Consider the following 18,284-nt stretch of genomic DNA (forward strand, 5'->3'; position numbering starts at 1 on the left):
GGCAGAATTGGGTAACAACGCGGCGGCGGGGGTTTTGTAGTTGGAATATTTTCTGCTCTGTTTGGTTGAAAGGCAAAAATACAGAGAATCTCTCGGAATGAAATACTTTTTTGAGAGGTGAAATTTTTCGAAAAAATCTCTGCCAGGTGCTCTATCAGGTAGGTTGCGTGGTGCCTGCATCCAGACACTGAGGGGTGGTGAAATGACACCCCACACCTCCAATGAAATAGGAAAAACCTATCCCTATTGATTTCGGATTTTAGGATGTTAATCCTCTCCAATTCTTAAGACTGTGCAATGTGACAATGCTAGGTGAAAATGTCGATACTTGGCAGCTCAGACATCCAACGGTGCGCAGTGTAGTAATGCTAGGTGGAGATGTCGACACTTGGCAGCTTGGACATCCAACGGTCCAATTTTTTTCTTCTTCTCAAGCTCAACATCGTTGGATGTCCGAGCTACCAAGTATCAACATCTCCACTTGGCACTACCGTATTGCACACTCTTAGGGAATTGGAGAAGATTATTTTCCATTGATTCCCAATCCATGCTTTCATTGGGCCTCTCGCTGGTGGAGGGGCCACATGACTTGGTAGAAATACCCCACCCATTTATAAGAAGGGAAAAAGAACATTGCTCGGCACCCTCTCAAATGACACAATGAAATGATCATCACCTTACCCCTACCCTTGGATACCCGTGCATGTGCTCCCATTGGCCCCTAGCTGGCATTAGGGCCACACAACTTGGTAGCAAATCCCTTCTCTTAAATAAGATACAAGGGAGGGGAATCGATGCCAAGCTACGTGGCTCCTTCACTAGCAAAGGGGCCAATGAGAGCACTAGAGCACATGTGAAGATTTTTTATTTCATGGGGAGGTCATTTTGCGCTCTCTCTGTGTTTGGCATGGGCGGTACACTCTCCCACAGAGAATTTTTCTCCAAATCAATTATATACCGGCTGTCGTGTTTCGACATATGCCCTTTCTATAGTCCATATATCAATAGTTGTGCATGTAGGAAGATGTGGGGTCTACTTGTCCCTAAAATTTTGGCCCCATCACCATTGCCACATTGTAGTTATTTTGAACAACTACATTGGCCTTTATAGAAAGGATTTTCTTAGTGACACCCCTCAAGGTGTCAAATAATTTGTAACCATATTTTTTTACCCTTTTAATACAACATACAATTTTACTAATGAGGGTAAATATTGTTGTTTCACATGTATACTCGAAAAATGTACATAACAACAACATTTTTTTGATAATAAAATAATGACATGTAACTTTCAAATTATTGTAAATTTCATTTATACCCCTTACTTAAAGAACTCTTGAGAATAAGACAATGAAAAAATTAAAAGAAATCAAGTTCTAAATACGCCCATAGAGGTGTAATTCTGATACGCCCCAGACAGAATGTAGTGACAATATAACTTCGTTCTTTCTCTGCACCTTTTCTTCTCTCTAACAATGTGTTTGAATTCATTTAATCCTGTGCTAGGTATTTTGACAGTGTCCATTCTCACTTTCTGATTGGAAGTTAACTCCTCTTTGGCATCATTTTTCTTCCTGATTTCTTAATTTGTTTCCATTGTTGTTGTTGTCTAACTCAGGTCATGTTTGGTTCAGCTTATGATTATAATTCGAAACCTAAGATGAGAATCATGTATGACCTGCGTAACTCTTCTAAAGGCTAAAGCTACTCTACTTTCTAAAGCATTTTTTATTGAATAGAATACACCCACTATATTGAGGACGACTATTCACCACTGTTATTTTTGCCATTCACACGCCTTGCTATTTCAACCTTAAGCTTAAATTGCCAAGTACACAAGACTAAAGGCATAGCTTCTAAAGATCAACTACAGAAGCTGGGAGAGCGTAGTTAGGCTACCACACAACCCAACAAAGACCACCAACCCAAAAAAAAAAAAAAAAAAAAGAAAAAAAAAGAAAAAGAAAAAAAGAGAAAGTCAAGAAAAGAGAACTACCAATAAAACCTATGAAGTATAAATATGGAATTACAGTACATCCTTGGCCAAGGGAAGGATCTGGTAATGAAAACAAACTCCACTAGACTTATCTAGAAAATATCAAAACAAAGTTATAGTTTATTTACAGCTAAAGCTCTTCAGGCAACAACTTATGATAGACCAGTGAAATCAACACCAGAAGAATGCAGGGTCAAGATTAAATAGTATGCCCAGATCAGAGGAAACAGTAAGTCACTGTAGTCAGCAAACCCATCACCAATACATTGTCTTCTCAAAAGAACGACCTGAGTACCTCTTCAAAAGGGTGAAGCTGCTCTACGTATCCAAGCACCAAAATTAGATTCTGGCAGTGGATGGATGACTTGCAATGTTTTTTTATTCTTTTGTCATACATCATATATGGCAAAGTAAAAATTTATGAAGCTTTAACCACCACCACCACCTGTTGCCAACCACTAATTATAATCACAACAGCTCTACATTATTATTGGCTGCAAAAAATGCAGTACGATCACCAACCTTAAAAGATAGGGGGAAAATAGAGAAACCAAAAGAACTCTGCATTCCATTCTAAATTAAAGGTTGGTTGAAAAGCATCCAAAATTTTTGTAGCTTCTAAATTTAATATAACAGGCTTCTATTTTTCGCTGCTGGAGGAATCTGCAATAGCAAATGCCATCCCACTGCGGAACCTGACTACTTCGCTTGCACCACAAAATATGAATTTCAATTCCTGTTAACATTTGAAAGGGGGAAAAAATGAATTAGGATCCTGGTTGTGAATCATGGATCATAGCAAGATAACAGAAACAGCTGCAAAAGACTAAATAGCAAGTGAAATTCATCTCATAAAGCCAGATGATATATTTAAAAAGTTTAATATCTAATAAGACAACGGAAAAAATCTGCAATCACACCATTATCCTAAAAGCTGGGCATCACACCTCCCACTTTTCGACCATTTAGCCCTCAAAATATAGGCAGGCTCACATTGTCTGATAGATTGGGACCCCCCCACCCAAAAAAAAAAAAAAAAGAAAGGCATTCCAACTTGATTTTTCAAGAATTCCTATTTAACCATTAAGCTCATCTTCCCAACCTCTGTAATGATACAAGGGAATGTCAAATTGGTCAGAAATTTCAACCATGATTAGATGATGATGTAGACATGTCTACCAAATCATAAGGCATGATGCAGGTACACATCCATGGTTGCACCATCTTGGCTCAGTTTGGACACCCGGTACAAGGCGGACCAAGTCCAAACCTGGATTTATGGTTCAGTAGGGCTGTCTAGGATACTTTGTAATTTGAAGTTTATTTAATTATTTCTTTATTGGTGTTAGCTAAGTAGGATTGAGAGCTTACTTCTGTAGGGTTGGAGGGCCCTGCCAACATGCAACTTATGTTGGCAATCCCTTCCAACACTATATGCTGCTGCTGCTGGCCGGTAGCAGTGGCAGCTGCTGCTTAGGCATCTCAGGGTGTATCGACCAGTCTCAACATGTCGCAGTCAATACAGCTCAATATGACCTGAGACCCCTTTTTTTTATTTTCAAACCATATCGCATGGCACCTTGTCAAAAGGCTCAATCTCGACATGTATCTTCCCGTTAAGGTCGATACGTATCGAGGCTTTATACAATGGACAGAATCACAGAAGTGTACTGCAGTTGACCAAAGTCTGAATTTTCTATCTTTTTGTCCTTAAGTGAATATTATGTTGATCCTGACATAAGTGGAAGTTGAAGCAAGTCGGCTCTGACTTAAAGTAGGTTTGAACAGACTTTTAGAACCATCACCTTCTGGCACTACTGATAAATACTATCAAGAACACAGATATGAGTACCAACTTCTATTTAATTTCTCCATTCAAACCTTTTTTGTCTAACACACCATCCAGAAACTCTCGTTCTCTCAGCAGAAGTGGTATCAGAGAAAACACTACGATATATGTGCATGGTAAATAGAGGAATTATCCATTTATCTGTAAGTGCCATGCTCTAGGTGAATGTTCTGTAATATGGTCCATCTTTGACAATTTTTTTAGGAAATATATGTTAAGTAGGAAGTAAATCTTATTTCAAAGTTCAAACTGTTGATTCATTAAATAATGAACCAATCAATTTTGACCAACTGAAAGCTGGAATACCTTTTTTCTGGAGATCCAATCTTAGTGATGTCCGTGGCCCTTGCTTACTGAGCGGCATGCCACGAGCTTTTGACCAGTAGTTTGGTGATCATCCTGTAAGAGGAAACTTTTGTTAATGAACTTGGAAATAACATCGGGAGATGTTATCTAACATGAGACATTTACGAAGACTAGAACAAAGGTGTATGGAGGAAAATACAGTGATATGGTAAGCATCCAAATTATTTATAAATCCCAACAAAGCAGGGACCCTAGTATTTGTCATGACATCTATGCATGTGGCTGACATTTCTCCACATAGCTATTTTAGCGTCGAGAATGGCAAGAAACAGCTGGAAAGCCAACAATGCCAATTGACTTAGTGGCCCAAAATTTGAGGAAAGACAGATAGTCAATAACATAGTGGGCCATGAAATTTCACATATAGGGTTAAAATCCACAGGGTATCCATCCAATGGTTGAATTGAAGTACTGGACACAGAAGCCTCATGTGGCTTAAATAGGTGATCCATGTATACAAATACATAAAGGATCAGTTCCCTGTACGAAAGTATGACAGCAGTTATCAAACTGTTATACTCTCTCTTTGACCTCAGCTGCATAGCACTCCATTGAGGCTCTACATATGTGTTTGCATAACTATGTGTGTGCATGCATGTGCAGAAGACCATTTTGATTAGCTAGATATCAAAATTTTGTAAACCACATCAATCACATAGCAGTCCATGTAGACTTATCCCCTTGTATTATCAGCCACCAAATACTGTTCAAAAATGTCATCAAAATATTTTATTTGCGACCATTTGTCAAAGCTCTATTTCTGACAAACAAAATACATATGACTATCATATGGGTAGAAGACAGCATGTATAACATGTCAAGAATTTTATACAGAAATAGGTAACCTACCCAAGCTTTGCTAGGTCAGTCTCCCACAAACAGATTACATGGGTCAACGGCTAACCCATGAACCAGAGTGCATATAGAACACCAATTAAGCTGTTGAGACTTGAGAGACTGCTCCACACCCTCCCCCCCCCCCCCCTACCAACCCCCACCCCAAAAAATAAATAAATAAAAAGGAAAAGAAAAAATCATTGCTCCAACCCTGACTGGACAAGTTCACAAAGCAACCATATCGCTGCCTAGCTAGAAGCCACAAAAGGAATATGATATACAGAACTTAAGTGGTCCTACATAACTAGAACAAGGTACAGTGCCCATAAATAATAATAATAGAGCAGCAAAGTAGATTGATTGTCCAGCAAAGATTGATCAGATGGGTCCAAAATCTTCCATGAGGCTGTTTAGGTAGCAACCACGAAAAGTCAAAAACCACAAGTTAATTCACACCCTCTATTCATGCATCAAGTTTTGGTTCAAAAGGATTTTGCCACATAACAAAAAATAAAACCCTCTATTTTGCTTCTATTTACTTCAAAAGGTCAATGTAATAGCAGCTAAAATTTAAACGAAAAAAGTTGAAATATCATGAGTTCATGACATTCAATTAAACGGCAGTACAAATTTTGAAAGGTTGTGTGTGTGTGTCTGTGTTGACGTGGAAAGCAGTACTCATATAGCACTTCTTCCAATCATGGATGGCGGATCACTTATGTAGGAATGACGATGCTAATCCATGTTCCACATGGCCAAAGAAGCATCGTTTTTTAATCTCATTATCATAGTTGTCAAGGCTCGAGTTGGACACCTTGGTCGCCTTGCTTCTGGAACCCCTCCAACGCCTTGGGTTGCCTAGACGCCATGACAACTATGCTCATTATGACTTATTTCGTTTGGAAGAGGGGCTTCGGAAAGAGAAGAAGCAGGGCAGGAAGCATCAAATGCAAACAAAGCAGGTGAACTTACTGATCTGATCTTTCGTATCCAGATTCCTCAAGTAATCCAACTAATGCAGATCTATCTCTTGAATGGAAGTTAACAGCCAAGCATGGGTAAACATCCTAGCTGCAACCAGAAACCATCATTCGGACAATGGGCTTTAGAGGAATTTGATCTGTTGTTTTTTAAAGGTAGATAGGAACCTTTTAGGTGAAACGTTCTCCAGCCCCCAACCTAATAAACATAGCTAAGCCCAAGAGAAATTGGATAGTTCAACATACATGGGACTTTTGCATGGGGTTCAAATTGTATCTAACTTAGCCAAGTTCTGGTTTCTGAAACAATATATCATATATGTCTGACTTATTTCCAAAACCAACAGATTTGCAGAAACAGAAGCACATTGCACATCACAAGCCAACTTTCTACGGCTGCTTCCATAGATGCGAGGTTCAGAAAAATAAATAATGGCATAAATTCCTTAAGAAAGAGAAACAGAGAAAATTACAAGAATAAGAAATTCAAAGATATGAAAAGAAAGAAAGAATATTAAGAAATGAATATACGTCTAATGTCATATCATTTGGAATTGCATTCAACTTATTAAATGTATTATACATTTTGTTTCTGCTGAGGGAAAAAAATAAGAAAGGTAAATTACACCTGAGGTAAATCATGTTCTAGGTATCTACATTTAAGGTTCCTAACGTTGCCCTAAGATTCTATACGATACAATGCATACAACAACTCAGCCTTATCCTAACTAAATGGGGTCGGCTACATGGATCCTTGCCTTCAATCAGCTCTAATGTCATAAAAAATCTAATTGGAAAGATATGGTTCAACATCAAATTTTTACATTTTTTAACCTTTGATTTGGATCATGGCCAATTCTTATAACATTTTAAATCATGGCAAACATCATGGTACAGTCTGATTAAAGATCATACCATCTATAGCATGAAAAAGATTCCGATTGGAAGGATAATGTTCAATAATGCTTTTAATGATCCAATCATAGATCGGACATTACAATTGTGTTTACAATGATTTAAAATGCTAGATGAATGGTCATGATGCAAATCAAAAGTTTAAAAATGCCAAAATATAATGGTTGCATTGTATCCTACCATTTGAAAAATAATAGAATTTTCTGTTGGTAAGATCTTTAGATCAAATTGTATGATCATGTTTGCCATGATTTAAAATGCAAATTGAACAATCATGATCCAAAGCAAACATTTAAAAATGTTAAAACATTATGCCTGAACCTTACCATTCCAATTGGAATATTTTAAGCTACTGATGGCATGATCTTAAATCAGAGTATCAGAGTATACCATAATGTTTGCCATGATTTAAAATATTATTTCAGTGATCCAAACCAAAAGTTAAAAAAATATGAAAAAAAAAGTGTTGTTGAACCATATCTTTCCAATTGGATTTTTTATGATTAAGAAACGTAGGGAATTTTGATAATTTCTTTATTATCTGTTAACATATACCAACACCGATTGTTCTTAGGGCACCCCAAATGTAAACTTTTAGACTTTAGGAACCTTGAACTTATATACCCAGAAAGTGAGGTACCTCAAGTGTAATTTACCCAAAAAAGAAGGAAGAATATCAAGAAATCAACAACATATATTTGAGGAGAAAGTCCAACAACCTTGTACAAAGATGCTGCAGATTCTGACTGCACTGTTTGGATTGGGACATGGCCGAGCGATTGAAAGGCATCCATGGCATCTAAAGTCAGCTGCCACCCACAAAGGGCAATAGCACCAACAATAGAACTGGAATCATCACTAGAACAGCCGGCAGCAGCTACATTTCCATTCACCCAAGGGCAGAAACGATTATGATGCTTAATTGGATCAAACACTACTGCTTCTTCATAGTTGCTTTCCCCATTTGGAGGCCCTAAACAAGTCACAATTTTCACAATTTGTAAGCAAGAGAAACGAAGGAAAGGAAAGGGAAAAAAATTAGAACTAAATAAGCTATAAACAATATTCTTAGAGGTCATAGTGGTCTTATTGACCAGAGAAGCCAGCATGACAGAACCATATCTACCCGTACCATTGTACCAAGGTTTGGAAATTACCAGTTTCAAATCCATGGCAGATCAACCCATCGAAGCCAACTGATGTCCCACTCCAAGCTGTGATATTCTATTCTCAATACAAGTTGTCATGTAGATGTGGGAGTACTACCGTTACGCATATGAGTTATCAGTCCTTTCTGTTGAGTTACTATTTCAGCAAATTTTTTCCTAACAATTCTAATAATTAAAAGAGCAACCCAGTGCACGAGGCTCCTGCTACTGCAGGGTCTGGGAGGGGCAAATGTACGCAGCCTTACCCCCTGTCATGCAGGAGAGGCTGCTTCCAAGTTTTGAATAATTTCTTCCTAAAATTTTAATAATTAATTTTGCTTAATTGGTGGAGCAGGATTTACCCTTTTAACAGGTTACAGGTTCCCAAATAGCAAGAAGGATCGAAGGGAACATGTATTCCAGATTTAATAACAGATTTGGAACTCAAAATCCACTAGTCAAATTTAAACAAAATTCTGGTCAAGAGTAATACTCAAGTGGAGGAACAAAAGCTCAAAATTTCTAGGACATCCAACAGTGGGATCTGGACTTATGAGTTAAATCGGTGAATAGCAAGTCTAGATACTATTTTTTAGGAGATTTTACAGATCCCAAGATCTGTGGGTTAAATCCAACAGAATTTATGCTCGAAGGTGGCAAGTAGAAAGATGAATCCGACCTATAAATATCACAGAGATCCAATGACTGGATGCTGTGATCTGGCAGTGTCTAAATATAATGAATAACATCCTAAAACAGAGTATCGTATGGAGCTTAACCTTGATTTAAAGAGTGACTAACTTCAGACAACTAAGTGTCCTGTCTGAACTCTGAACATCTAACATAGTAACTGATTATGTCCAGGAAAGAAAGAGATTAGGGAAGGCAGGACACTTGTCTCGATAGAGGGAGTGATCCAACAGAAACCAATAGTGATAGTCCACGAAAATATGAAGTAAAACCCTCCTTGGATTCTTTAATTGATAACCCTCTTTCACAAAGACTGCAAGTCAGAAAGTAGAGCCAATAGGGACTCTTAAGTTGATAAGAAGACTTCACCAACAGCTACCACCTCTCAACAAATAATTGGGAGTAAATATGCTAATGCCGACCTGGACTTTGGATGGAGATGCAACTCAGGTCGAAGGAAGACTTTGAGAAAATGTTGCAACTTATCAAAAATTCACCATGATCTGCTGGTCTGAACAGTAGCTCTGAAGGAGAAAAAATAACAGCAAGAGAAACTCCCAATTTCTGCAGCTGCAGAGTTTGGAGAACAAGATTGAGTCCCCCAATCGATCTCCCCTTTTTTGTATCAATACTCCTCTTCAGTTGCACAAGTGGGCAGCAACTTAATCTCCAAGAACAGGTCTGAATCGATCCTTACTGGAATTGCAGGGAATGTAGGAGAAGAAGAACAATAAAATAGAAGGGAAAAAGAAGAAAGGATATAAGAGAAAGGGGAAGGAAGAATAGGGATATGCTACGACCAAAGCCTCTCTCCTATGGCCTTGGTCAGTCTCTCACTGACCTTGGTCTCACACCATCTGTATCCCACAGCACACAAGGCAAAGCCAAGCGTTCTCAAAACTCAAATCGTGGGTGTCTTGAGTGGACAGCCCCTCTTTTATTGATAAAACTGAAAGCAAACCCTGCATTGCGTGGAGAAAAATCTCTCATACCAAATACAATTCAAATAAGAATGGAAACTAACCTAGATTGCTTCCTAATTCTGATTACATCAAATAGAAACTAAATAACTCTTAAAATGGAAACAAAGATCAAAATAAAATCTTCTTAAGGAGGCCTTCCCACACAAGTCATTAAAGGGTCACTCAATGGCCCCAATCAAGGCCCATTAGTTGGGCCTAAAAGTCCATCCATCAGACCTATAATGCAGGCCACGCTTGCCCCCATTGCTGGCCCATATGAAGGCCAAAAAGGGGCTGGCTCGATAGGGGCAGGCCTGGCCATTTGTGGCTGGATCTTCCTCCTCTTCAAGCCCTATCGTCCTACATCAACTACTTAATAAGTTTTGATAAACTTTTTGGTAGATCATGACTACAACTTTAGCAAATACTCAAATTTTCTTAACACAACTTTCCCATCCAAGTTGCTTGGTGTATTGGACCCAACTGAGCTTGATCTTCAGTTATCAGTATGGTTGAGTTTGGACATCAATAGACTGGATTTCTGTGTTCACACAATCTGCAGTTTTACGCCCGAGGGAAGAAATGTTCTTGGTGGATTGCAGGACCAGGCTCCATGAAAACCTGTCTCTTTGTACAGTAATCAAGATTAATATCCTCCCACATTTGTTGATACCACCTTATCTCAATGACATACACAAGAATCTGGTTGTTTCATTAGGCAGCTCACACAGTTTGAGATTATCGTAATCTATCCTGCATCTAAATTCTTCAACTTATCAGATTCTGTTACCATCATTTGTTAATTCAGCTAGTGAAGCTGATGCAGATAAAAAATAGAATGACTCTTATTTTAGTGGAAACAAGCCTTGAGTTGGGTTTTTAGTCCAATGGGTTTTCTTGTAATAGGCCACTTTAATGGGCCTAAAATATAGGTAGAAGGTAGGAATACAGGAACTACTTTATTAGTATAGTTTGAGTTGTTTTATTTAATTATGTACTTGTTATTTACTTGGTTGTTAAGGATAGGACAGAGCTTTGGATAGAGTTTTAATTATGTGGGACCCTATTATTATTAGTTCAGATAAAGTTTTAGACTTTTAGTTATCAGGGACATCTATTCCTTTTATGGATAGAGTTTCCTATTGCTTTCTTTCGTATTCAAGTACACTTTCCTTTTCTATTGTAAGTACACATTTAGTTTCAATATATTGATGTAAAAACCATAGAGCTCCATACGATTTTGCTATTGAATATAATTGGCTTTTGCTGCCTCTATGTTCTGTGGGATTCAGATTGCTCTATTGTGGCATGCAACAACCCTTGGAGAGACGCTAAGGTTGGCTAATGGGATGTTAGCTTAGTTCCAGGTGGGATGCTTGGTTCATATCTCTCTTTTATTCCTCCATTCTTTATCACTGATTTAGGTTAGTAATGTTTGGTTTTTCTGTTCAGCTATTCTTCATGTTCTAGTTGCTGGAAAATTCTGTTTCTCATTGTTTAAAACTCAAGTTTTTTTAATCAAACTTCAGATTTAGTCATTGGACTTCATTCTAAACAATCCTGTGGTTGCAAAATCTGATCTTGCTGCTGTTGTGATAGAGTCCTACTGTTAAATGACTTGCTGGAATTCTTAGATCTGAATATCTGATTCTTATTTTCAGTTTTAGTTTTTTATTTATTTTTATTTCTGTTTCAGCTTAATATTTTACTGTTAATACTTGATTTCATTGCTGTTTGAACATCCCGTTAGTACTGTTTTGATTCTATCATAAGCTGAGGTCGATATTCTGTTCTGGAACCCTATTTTAGTATCCTATCTCTAGTAGGATATTATCATAACTTCAGATCAGACCATTGAATCAGAACCAAACTTTGTTTCCCTCTATAAATCAGACCTTTGACCAGAGTTCTGCATCCATCGGTGTTTCTTATTTCAAGTTATTACATTTTCTAGAATCTGTTTTTTTTTTCTCCACTGAGATTCTGGTTTTCAACGGAGTTACTGAAACCTTTTTGCGGGGGAGGTAAAAAAAAGAATTTACCAAAGAGAAAGAATACAACAGGGACTCCCCAAGAGAGGGGGAGGAGAAAACAAGGGAAGTACAATCACAAAGCTCTGCCTTCACAAGGGTGGAGGCATTAGCATGTAGAATAGAGGGGAAAGGCCCCAAGAATTAATAACACACCTATTTCTACGGGTGTCTGCACACCGGGAGAGGGCAGCACCAATCTTGGCTTGACTAAAAAATAATGGATTCCCAAATCTGCTGAAAGGATCTAGACTTGGGAGACCATCTGTGGAGGTTGCGATGAAACCAGATGTGGTAGATTGCGACTCTAAAAGCAAGCTCAACTACTACATCACAACAAGATTTGCCTGTAAAGGACATATCCATCCAAATCCATTCTTGATGCAGATAAGTCACCTAAAGGGCTTATTTTATTGGAAATAAGCTTTGGGTTGGGTTATGTATATGTTGGGCCTTTGATCTAATAGGCCACTTTAATGGGCCTAAAATATGAGTAGAAAGTAGGAAAACGGGATTCACTTAGTCTAGTTAGAGTCCTGTATTGTGTCAGTTTCTTTCATTATTTTGGTTTCCTAGTTGGTTTATGTTACCTTATTAATTAAGAATTGGGTTAGGCGTTTCATTTTCAGTGTTTTGAGTTTATTTTTCAGTCTGCTATATAAGTCTGTAAGGGGTTACAGCCTTGTATGCGAATTTGATTAATGAGACTCAGAAAAAAATATATATAGCTTTATGCTTTGCTTTTTGAGAGAGTATGCTGAGATGCCATTGGTGAGAAGCCACGGATGAGAGACCCGAGTCTGAGAGAGATTATCCTATCTTCCTCTTCCCTCCTTTGATTTCTTGTTTTTTATTTTATTGTTCTGAAATTTTCTACAAATCTAAGAACCAATCAAAGTATTTACTGTTGCTGGACCTGAAGTTTGCAATCCTCTTGTGACTGGTCTACATTAATTCTCTTCCAAAGGAGAGGATTCTTCTTCTAGAGGCCAGCACTTGGAGAGGATACCTTTCCAAACAGAGGAAGAGAATCTGCAGTCGAAGAAGAGGTGATCCACATCTTTGGTAGCATTCCAACAAAGGCAACAACTTGGAGAGGCAGGGATCCGACGCTGTATCAGAAAGGCTTAGGTCGGGAGGCAGCGGGAGAAGACCCTCCAAACAGTGAAGCTGTGGCGAGGGATGTGCCTCTTGAACCAAACCAGATTGCGCAAGACTTCAAAAGAGCCACAAACTTTGATAAGATCCCAACCAAACTCGGCACTAAACAGACCCGAAGAGGATGCAGTACCCATAACCATATCACCACCGCCAGGAGGCCTCCTGGGGATACTCGGACGAACATCCCAAACGCCAGGCATGGAGGGGAGGGTGGAGGGGGCCACTCATCATGCTGAATGATATCAGAAATCATGTTCAACCTGTTGAAACCGTAGCTGTAGATAGCTCTATCCCCAGCCATGTGAAGGACCCCGAGCTGGTGCCAAAGGTCTAACAAGAACCTTGTGGAGGCACCATCAATCTGGAAAGCAATAACTCCTAGCATAAGAGGATTGAGCTGCAAGATCTTTCTCCAAACCCAGGATGCATCCATGGTGGGGGGATGACAGTCCAAATGGAGTCATTACAGAGGAGGCTGGGATAGACCCAATCAACCCAAATACTCTTCCTCTTAGCTGCAATCTTCCAAAAAAGCTTAAGGATGCAAGCAATGTTGACATCTTTGATTTTTCTCAAGCCAAGTGCCCCCCCCCCCCTTCATCCTTGGGAAGGCAAACTGAGGACCAACTGATCAAGCAAAAGAACCAGGAAGATTGACACCTCTTCCAGAGAAAAGCACACAAAAGGGACTCTAGTTTCAAAATGATAGACTTCGGAAGACCAAAAATGTTGGACCAGTAAATATAAGATTACTGAAGCCCAGATCAGATCAACTCAAGACAGCCGGCGTAGAAAAGCAACTTACCCATCCAAACCTGGAGCCTCTTGCGCAAGAGATCCAGAATAGGGGAACAATCGTGAGCAGTCAATCTGGAAGGGATCAAAGGTAAGCCCAAATACTAAACTGGAAGACTACCCAAAAAGAACCCAGTCTTCTCTTTCAGACAAGACATAATAGTCTCAAAAACCCCTGCAAGATATAGGAGGGACTTGGAGGGGTTAACACGGAGACCAAACATGCTTTGAAAGAGGAACAAGCAGGCTACTCTCTATGGAGGGGATATCGGCTCTAGAGAAGATCATGAGGTCATCAGCAAAGGCAAGATGGGAGATCTTAAGGGCCTTGCATTTGGGCATAGGAGAAATGAGATGGAGGTCCATATTAGATCAGAGACTTCTGGAAAGGACTTCAAGGGCCAAGGTGAAGATGTAAGGGGAGAGGGGGCAACCTTGGTGAATACCACTAGAGGAGGCAAAGAAACAGCGGGACTACCATTGATAAGAACCGAGAAACGGGGGGAGGAGATGCAATGGTAGATCCAAATGACAAAGGCAAGAGGAAAGACATTTTATATTAAACACCGACAATGAAATCCGAGGACAAGGAGTCAAAAGCTTTGAGGATATCAATCTTCATAAGGGCTGTAGGTGGATGAGATTTTCTGTCAAATCCTCTGACAAGCTCATTGTAGAGAAGAAAAATATCAAAAATACTTCTACCAGAAATGAAAGCCGATTGATTGGCACTAACAAGGGAACCAAGCATCAACTTGAGACAATTAGGAAGGATTTTGCAATAAACTTGTACAGAATGTTGCAAAGGGAAATGGGTGAAAGTTAGTCAAAGAGGAGGCACCTTCCTTCTTGGGAATGAAGGAAAGAAAGGTCTGATTGGTCCCTTTAACCTGACAGTGATTAAAGAAGAAACTCCGGATGGCCTTGACAAGATCCGGTTTGATAATGTCCCAACAAGAGATGAAGAAACCGATTCTAAAATCATCCGGCCGGTTAGCTTTGTGAGAGAAGACAGCAGAGAGAACTCCTCATAGGGGATAGAATGGAGGGAGGAATGGTTTTGTTAAGAAGAGCATCAGGGATGACAAAGGGGATGGAAGAGGAGAGAGTGAAGATGTTGAAGAAGTTGACAGATTTAGATTTGATTTCCTCAACTGAGGAGATGGAAGAACCATCACTAGCCAAGAGTTTAAAAATGGAGTTACTATTGGTTCTACCTTTCAAGGACCTGTGGAAGTAGGCAGTATTAAAGTCTCAAAGATTCAACCTCTTCGACACTGGATGTCTGACGGAAGAAACTCTCTTCTTGGGCAATCAAAATAAGAAGCTCGGAAGAAACAGAATGTTCCTCAGTGGTCAAAGAAGCATTGAGGAAGTCAGATTGGAGATGGGACTGGATATCAGAAAGCTTGGCACGACAATCTGAAACAAGGGAGGAGATATTCCTAAAGGAAGAAGAGTTCCAATGTTTGAGGACAATGTTGACATTCCAAAGCTTTGTAGAGAAGGCAATAAGAGGGGAGCAGTGAGCACCCACAGGCTTATCCCAGGCATCCCAAACAATGAGAGGAATTCTGGATGAGAGGACTACATGTCAAAAAAATTGAACGGTTTAGGGCCAAAGGAGTTTCCGAATCTAATCCCTTAGGACGTGTTTGGTTCGGCGAACCAACTGGTGGTGTATCAGTGGATACATGAATCTGAATTTAAAAAACTGTTTGGTTTAAATTTTTGGTGAACGGATTCCGATTCATAAATCTGGGTGATTCCCCTTTTTCTACGTAAATGTGCATCTATTTTGGGTCCACCATATTTGATTCACGAAAATCTAATCCTACTATAAATACCTTTTTTGTTTGTGAATCTACAATGATTCAACAAACTATCAGGCACTACCTCTCAACCCTCGACTGGTTCGCCTCGTGCAAAGGGAAGACCTCTCCAACCCTCGTCTAGTTTGTCTCCTTCGAAGGGAAGACCTCTCAACCCTCGATTGGTTCGTCTCCTGCGAAGGGAAGACCTCTCCAACCCTCAACTGGTTTGTCTCCTTCGAAGGGAAGACCTCTCAACCCTCGACTGGTTCGTCTCCTGCGAAGGTAAGATCACTCTCTCTCTATCTCTCTCTCACTCTTGTTATCGCTCTCTGTCTCTCTCATTATCTACCTCCATCTCTGTATCTCTATCTGTCTATCTATTGCTCGCTATCTATCTCTCTCTCTCTCTCACTCTTGTTATCGCTCTCTGTCTCTCTCATTATCTACCTCCATCTCTGTATCTCTCTCTGTCTATCTATTGCTCGCTATCTATCTATCTCTCTCTCTCGCCTTCTCTATCTTTGGTTTTGTAAACCTAGGGTTTAACCCTAGCAGGTTCTGAGTTTTGAATGTGGAAATTGCAGGTTAGGATTTTTTATTTTTTTTTTAAAATTTGGATTGTACGTGTTTGGTTCTGATTGTTCTCAATTTTTTTTCCTTCTTTTATTGGTACATCTGATATGTGCAATCTATGATGAAGATTGCACGCAACCTACATGTCCCTTCAGCTCTTCTATGGATTCAACCAGCAACTTTGCTTGACATCTACTACTACTATTTCAATGGCTATAGTGATCTAATTGCCAACAGAAGTGATCCCTCTTATTCTATTGAGCTGACTAGGCTTCCATCTCTCTCCTGTCAAGATCTTCCTTCCTTCTTCCTCCCATCAAACCCTTGCGCTTTTAAATCCTTTGGAGCTATTTAAGGGCTCAAAGGATTATATCGAATGGTTGAACTCAAAGCCAAATTCTTCTGTGGTTTATGTTGCTTTCGGAAGCGTTGCTGAGCTACCCAAATGACAAATGGAAGCCATTGCTAATGGGTTATTGCAAAGTCGCCGACCATTCTTGTGGGTTATTGCAAATTGCAGGTTAGGGGTTCTTTTTTTTTTTTTTAAATTTGGATTGTACGTGTTTGGTTCTGATTGTTCTCAAATTTTTTTCCTTCTTCTAGTGGTACATCTGATCTGATATGTGCAATCTATGATGAAGATTTTATCCAATCTCTAATGAGGTAGCTGTGCAATCTATGAGATCTTTTTTAATGAGGTAGCAATGCCTGAGGTATTCTTGGGAAGAAATTCTCAAGTTCGATACTTGACCACTGCATAATCTCTGTCTCTGATTCTCTCTGCTCCACCTAATGCAGCCAAGAAGTATAATTTTTACTCCAATGCTCCCATGAAGTACGCCAGACTCATGTTCTGATACTGCTACAAATAATTCCACCCCCTCTATTTCAAATTCCCCTCTCTACAGTACCAAGATCAGCAAATTAACTTATTTATTTCATCCTCTGCCACCTTACAGTGAGTTCCTTTTTTTTTCTTCCTAGTAAGAAAAGAATGTGAGAGAAATTTGGAGAGACAGGATAGAGAATAGCTCCATACTTTCTTTGCATTCAGTTCTTGGTTAGGCTTAAAATGGTTTTCTTGAGAGCACGTTGGTAATGAATAGGAAGGTTGATGATGAAAGGAAAATAGTAGAGTGGTGAGCTTGATTTTCTAGCTGGTAAGGTGAATTGGAAAATGGAATAGTACCAGGTGGAGAGAGAGAGAGAGTAGCAGAAAAGATAGGATAGGAGGCCTAAATTGGATAAAACACCAAGTTGTGGGCCAAATCTAGAGGGACTAGGAAGGAAGGGTAGAGAGACAAGAGAAGTGGTTAAGCTTCTTGCTTTTGATTCTTTGGATCACTTCACTACAAATTAGGTATTAATAAGAGGGTAGAAGGCTGGCCTTCCCAATTTCTTGGTTTTGGGTGTGTAAAACCATATTTGATTTGCAAGGGAATGTTAGTTAAGGGAATAACTTTGTAGGCTGGGAGAAGAATGTGTTGTTCTCCAAGCAATTTTGTTGGGTCTTTGTTTCTAAGGCTTCTTGGGTATAACTTTAGAGCTACTGTATCTTCTCAAAACCTTCAAAATTTACCTTTTCTTTGTGGAGAAATGTGTAAGTTTGTTCCTCTCCATAGTTCAAAATGGAGTTTGGATTGCATAAATATAGGGAACTTGTTAGGTAATGGAGGGGTAGAGTGTTAGAAAATATAATTATTTGCTTTTGGGTGATATTTGGATCATTTTAGTTTATAATTTTTGAGTGATCTTTCTAGGATAAATCCATACGTGACTGTCTTATACATGTTCCCTCATTTACGTCTCTATTGTTTCTCATTATGTAGTGTAGAAGAACCCAACTGTAAAGATATGCCAAGTGGCATATGACCTCCTTCTTGATGACTAACTTGATTGCCCCAATGAACTTACTGCATTTGTTACTGTCCCCTACTTTAATTCAAGCTTTTTAGAAGCTTATCTTCTTCTTACCATGGGGCTACTGTATAGTTGCCATGATTCTAAATACAAGGTTCTGTTCTATATTCATGTTTTAGCTACTGACCTACTTACACTACTCATGTTGAAGACTTAAAAGAGTTGCTTCTTTTTTAGAATGTTGTTGCTTCATTATGCAAACATCATCAAGATTCTGACTTCTATGAAAAGCCCTTAGAAAGGATGTG

At 39.2% G+C, this 18,284-nt stretch overlaps 1 protein-coding gene across 4 annotated transcripts in view; it reads right to left on the bottom strand.

Moving 5' to 3' along the window:
• Positions 1-2,430: 2,430 nt before the first annotated feature.
• The window catches only part of LOC122652070, a 31,535-nt gene continuing 15,681 nt past the window's right edge, over positions 2,431-18,284 (bottom strand). For 2 of the 4 annotated variants that reach the window (XM_043845738.1, XM_043845741.1), the window contains 3 exons: positions 7,663-7,916; positions 4,152-4,244; positions 2,539-2,732 (listed from right to left, as the gene is read on the bottom strand). In XM_043845738.1, the coding sequence (XP_043701673.1) occupies positions 4,173-4,244; positions 7,663-7,916 (326 nt within the window). In that variant the 3' untranslated portion in view covers positions 2,539-2,732; positions 4,152-4,172. Of the gene's footprint in view, positions 2,442-2,538; positions 2,733-4,150; positions 4,245-7,662; positions 7,917-18,284 lie in introns of those variants that run through there. The other 2 variants (XM_043845740.1, XM_043845739.1) reach the window with 2 other exon arrangements.

This window comes from Telopea speciosissima, chromosome 2 (genome assembly GCF_018873765.1).
Source record: "Telopea speciosissima isolate NSW1024214 ecotype Mountain lineage chromosome 2, Tspe_v1, whole genome shotgun sequence".
Lineage (NCBI taxonomy): Eukaryota > Viridiplantae > Streptophyta > Magnoliopsida > Proteales > Proteaceae > Telopea > Telopea speciosissima.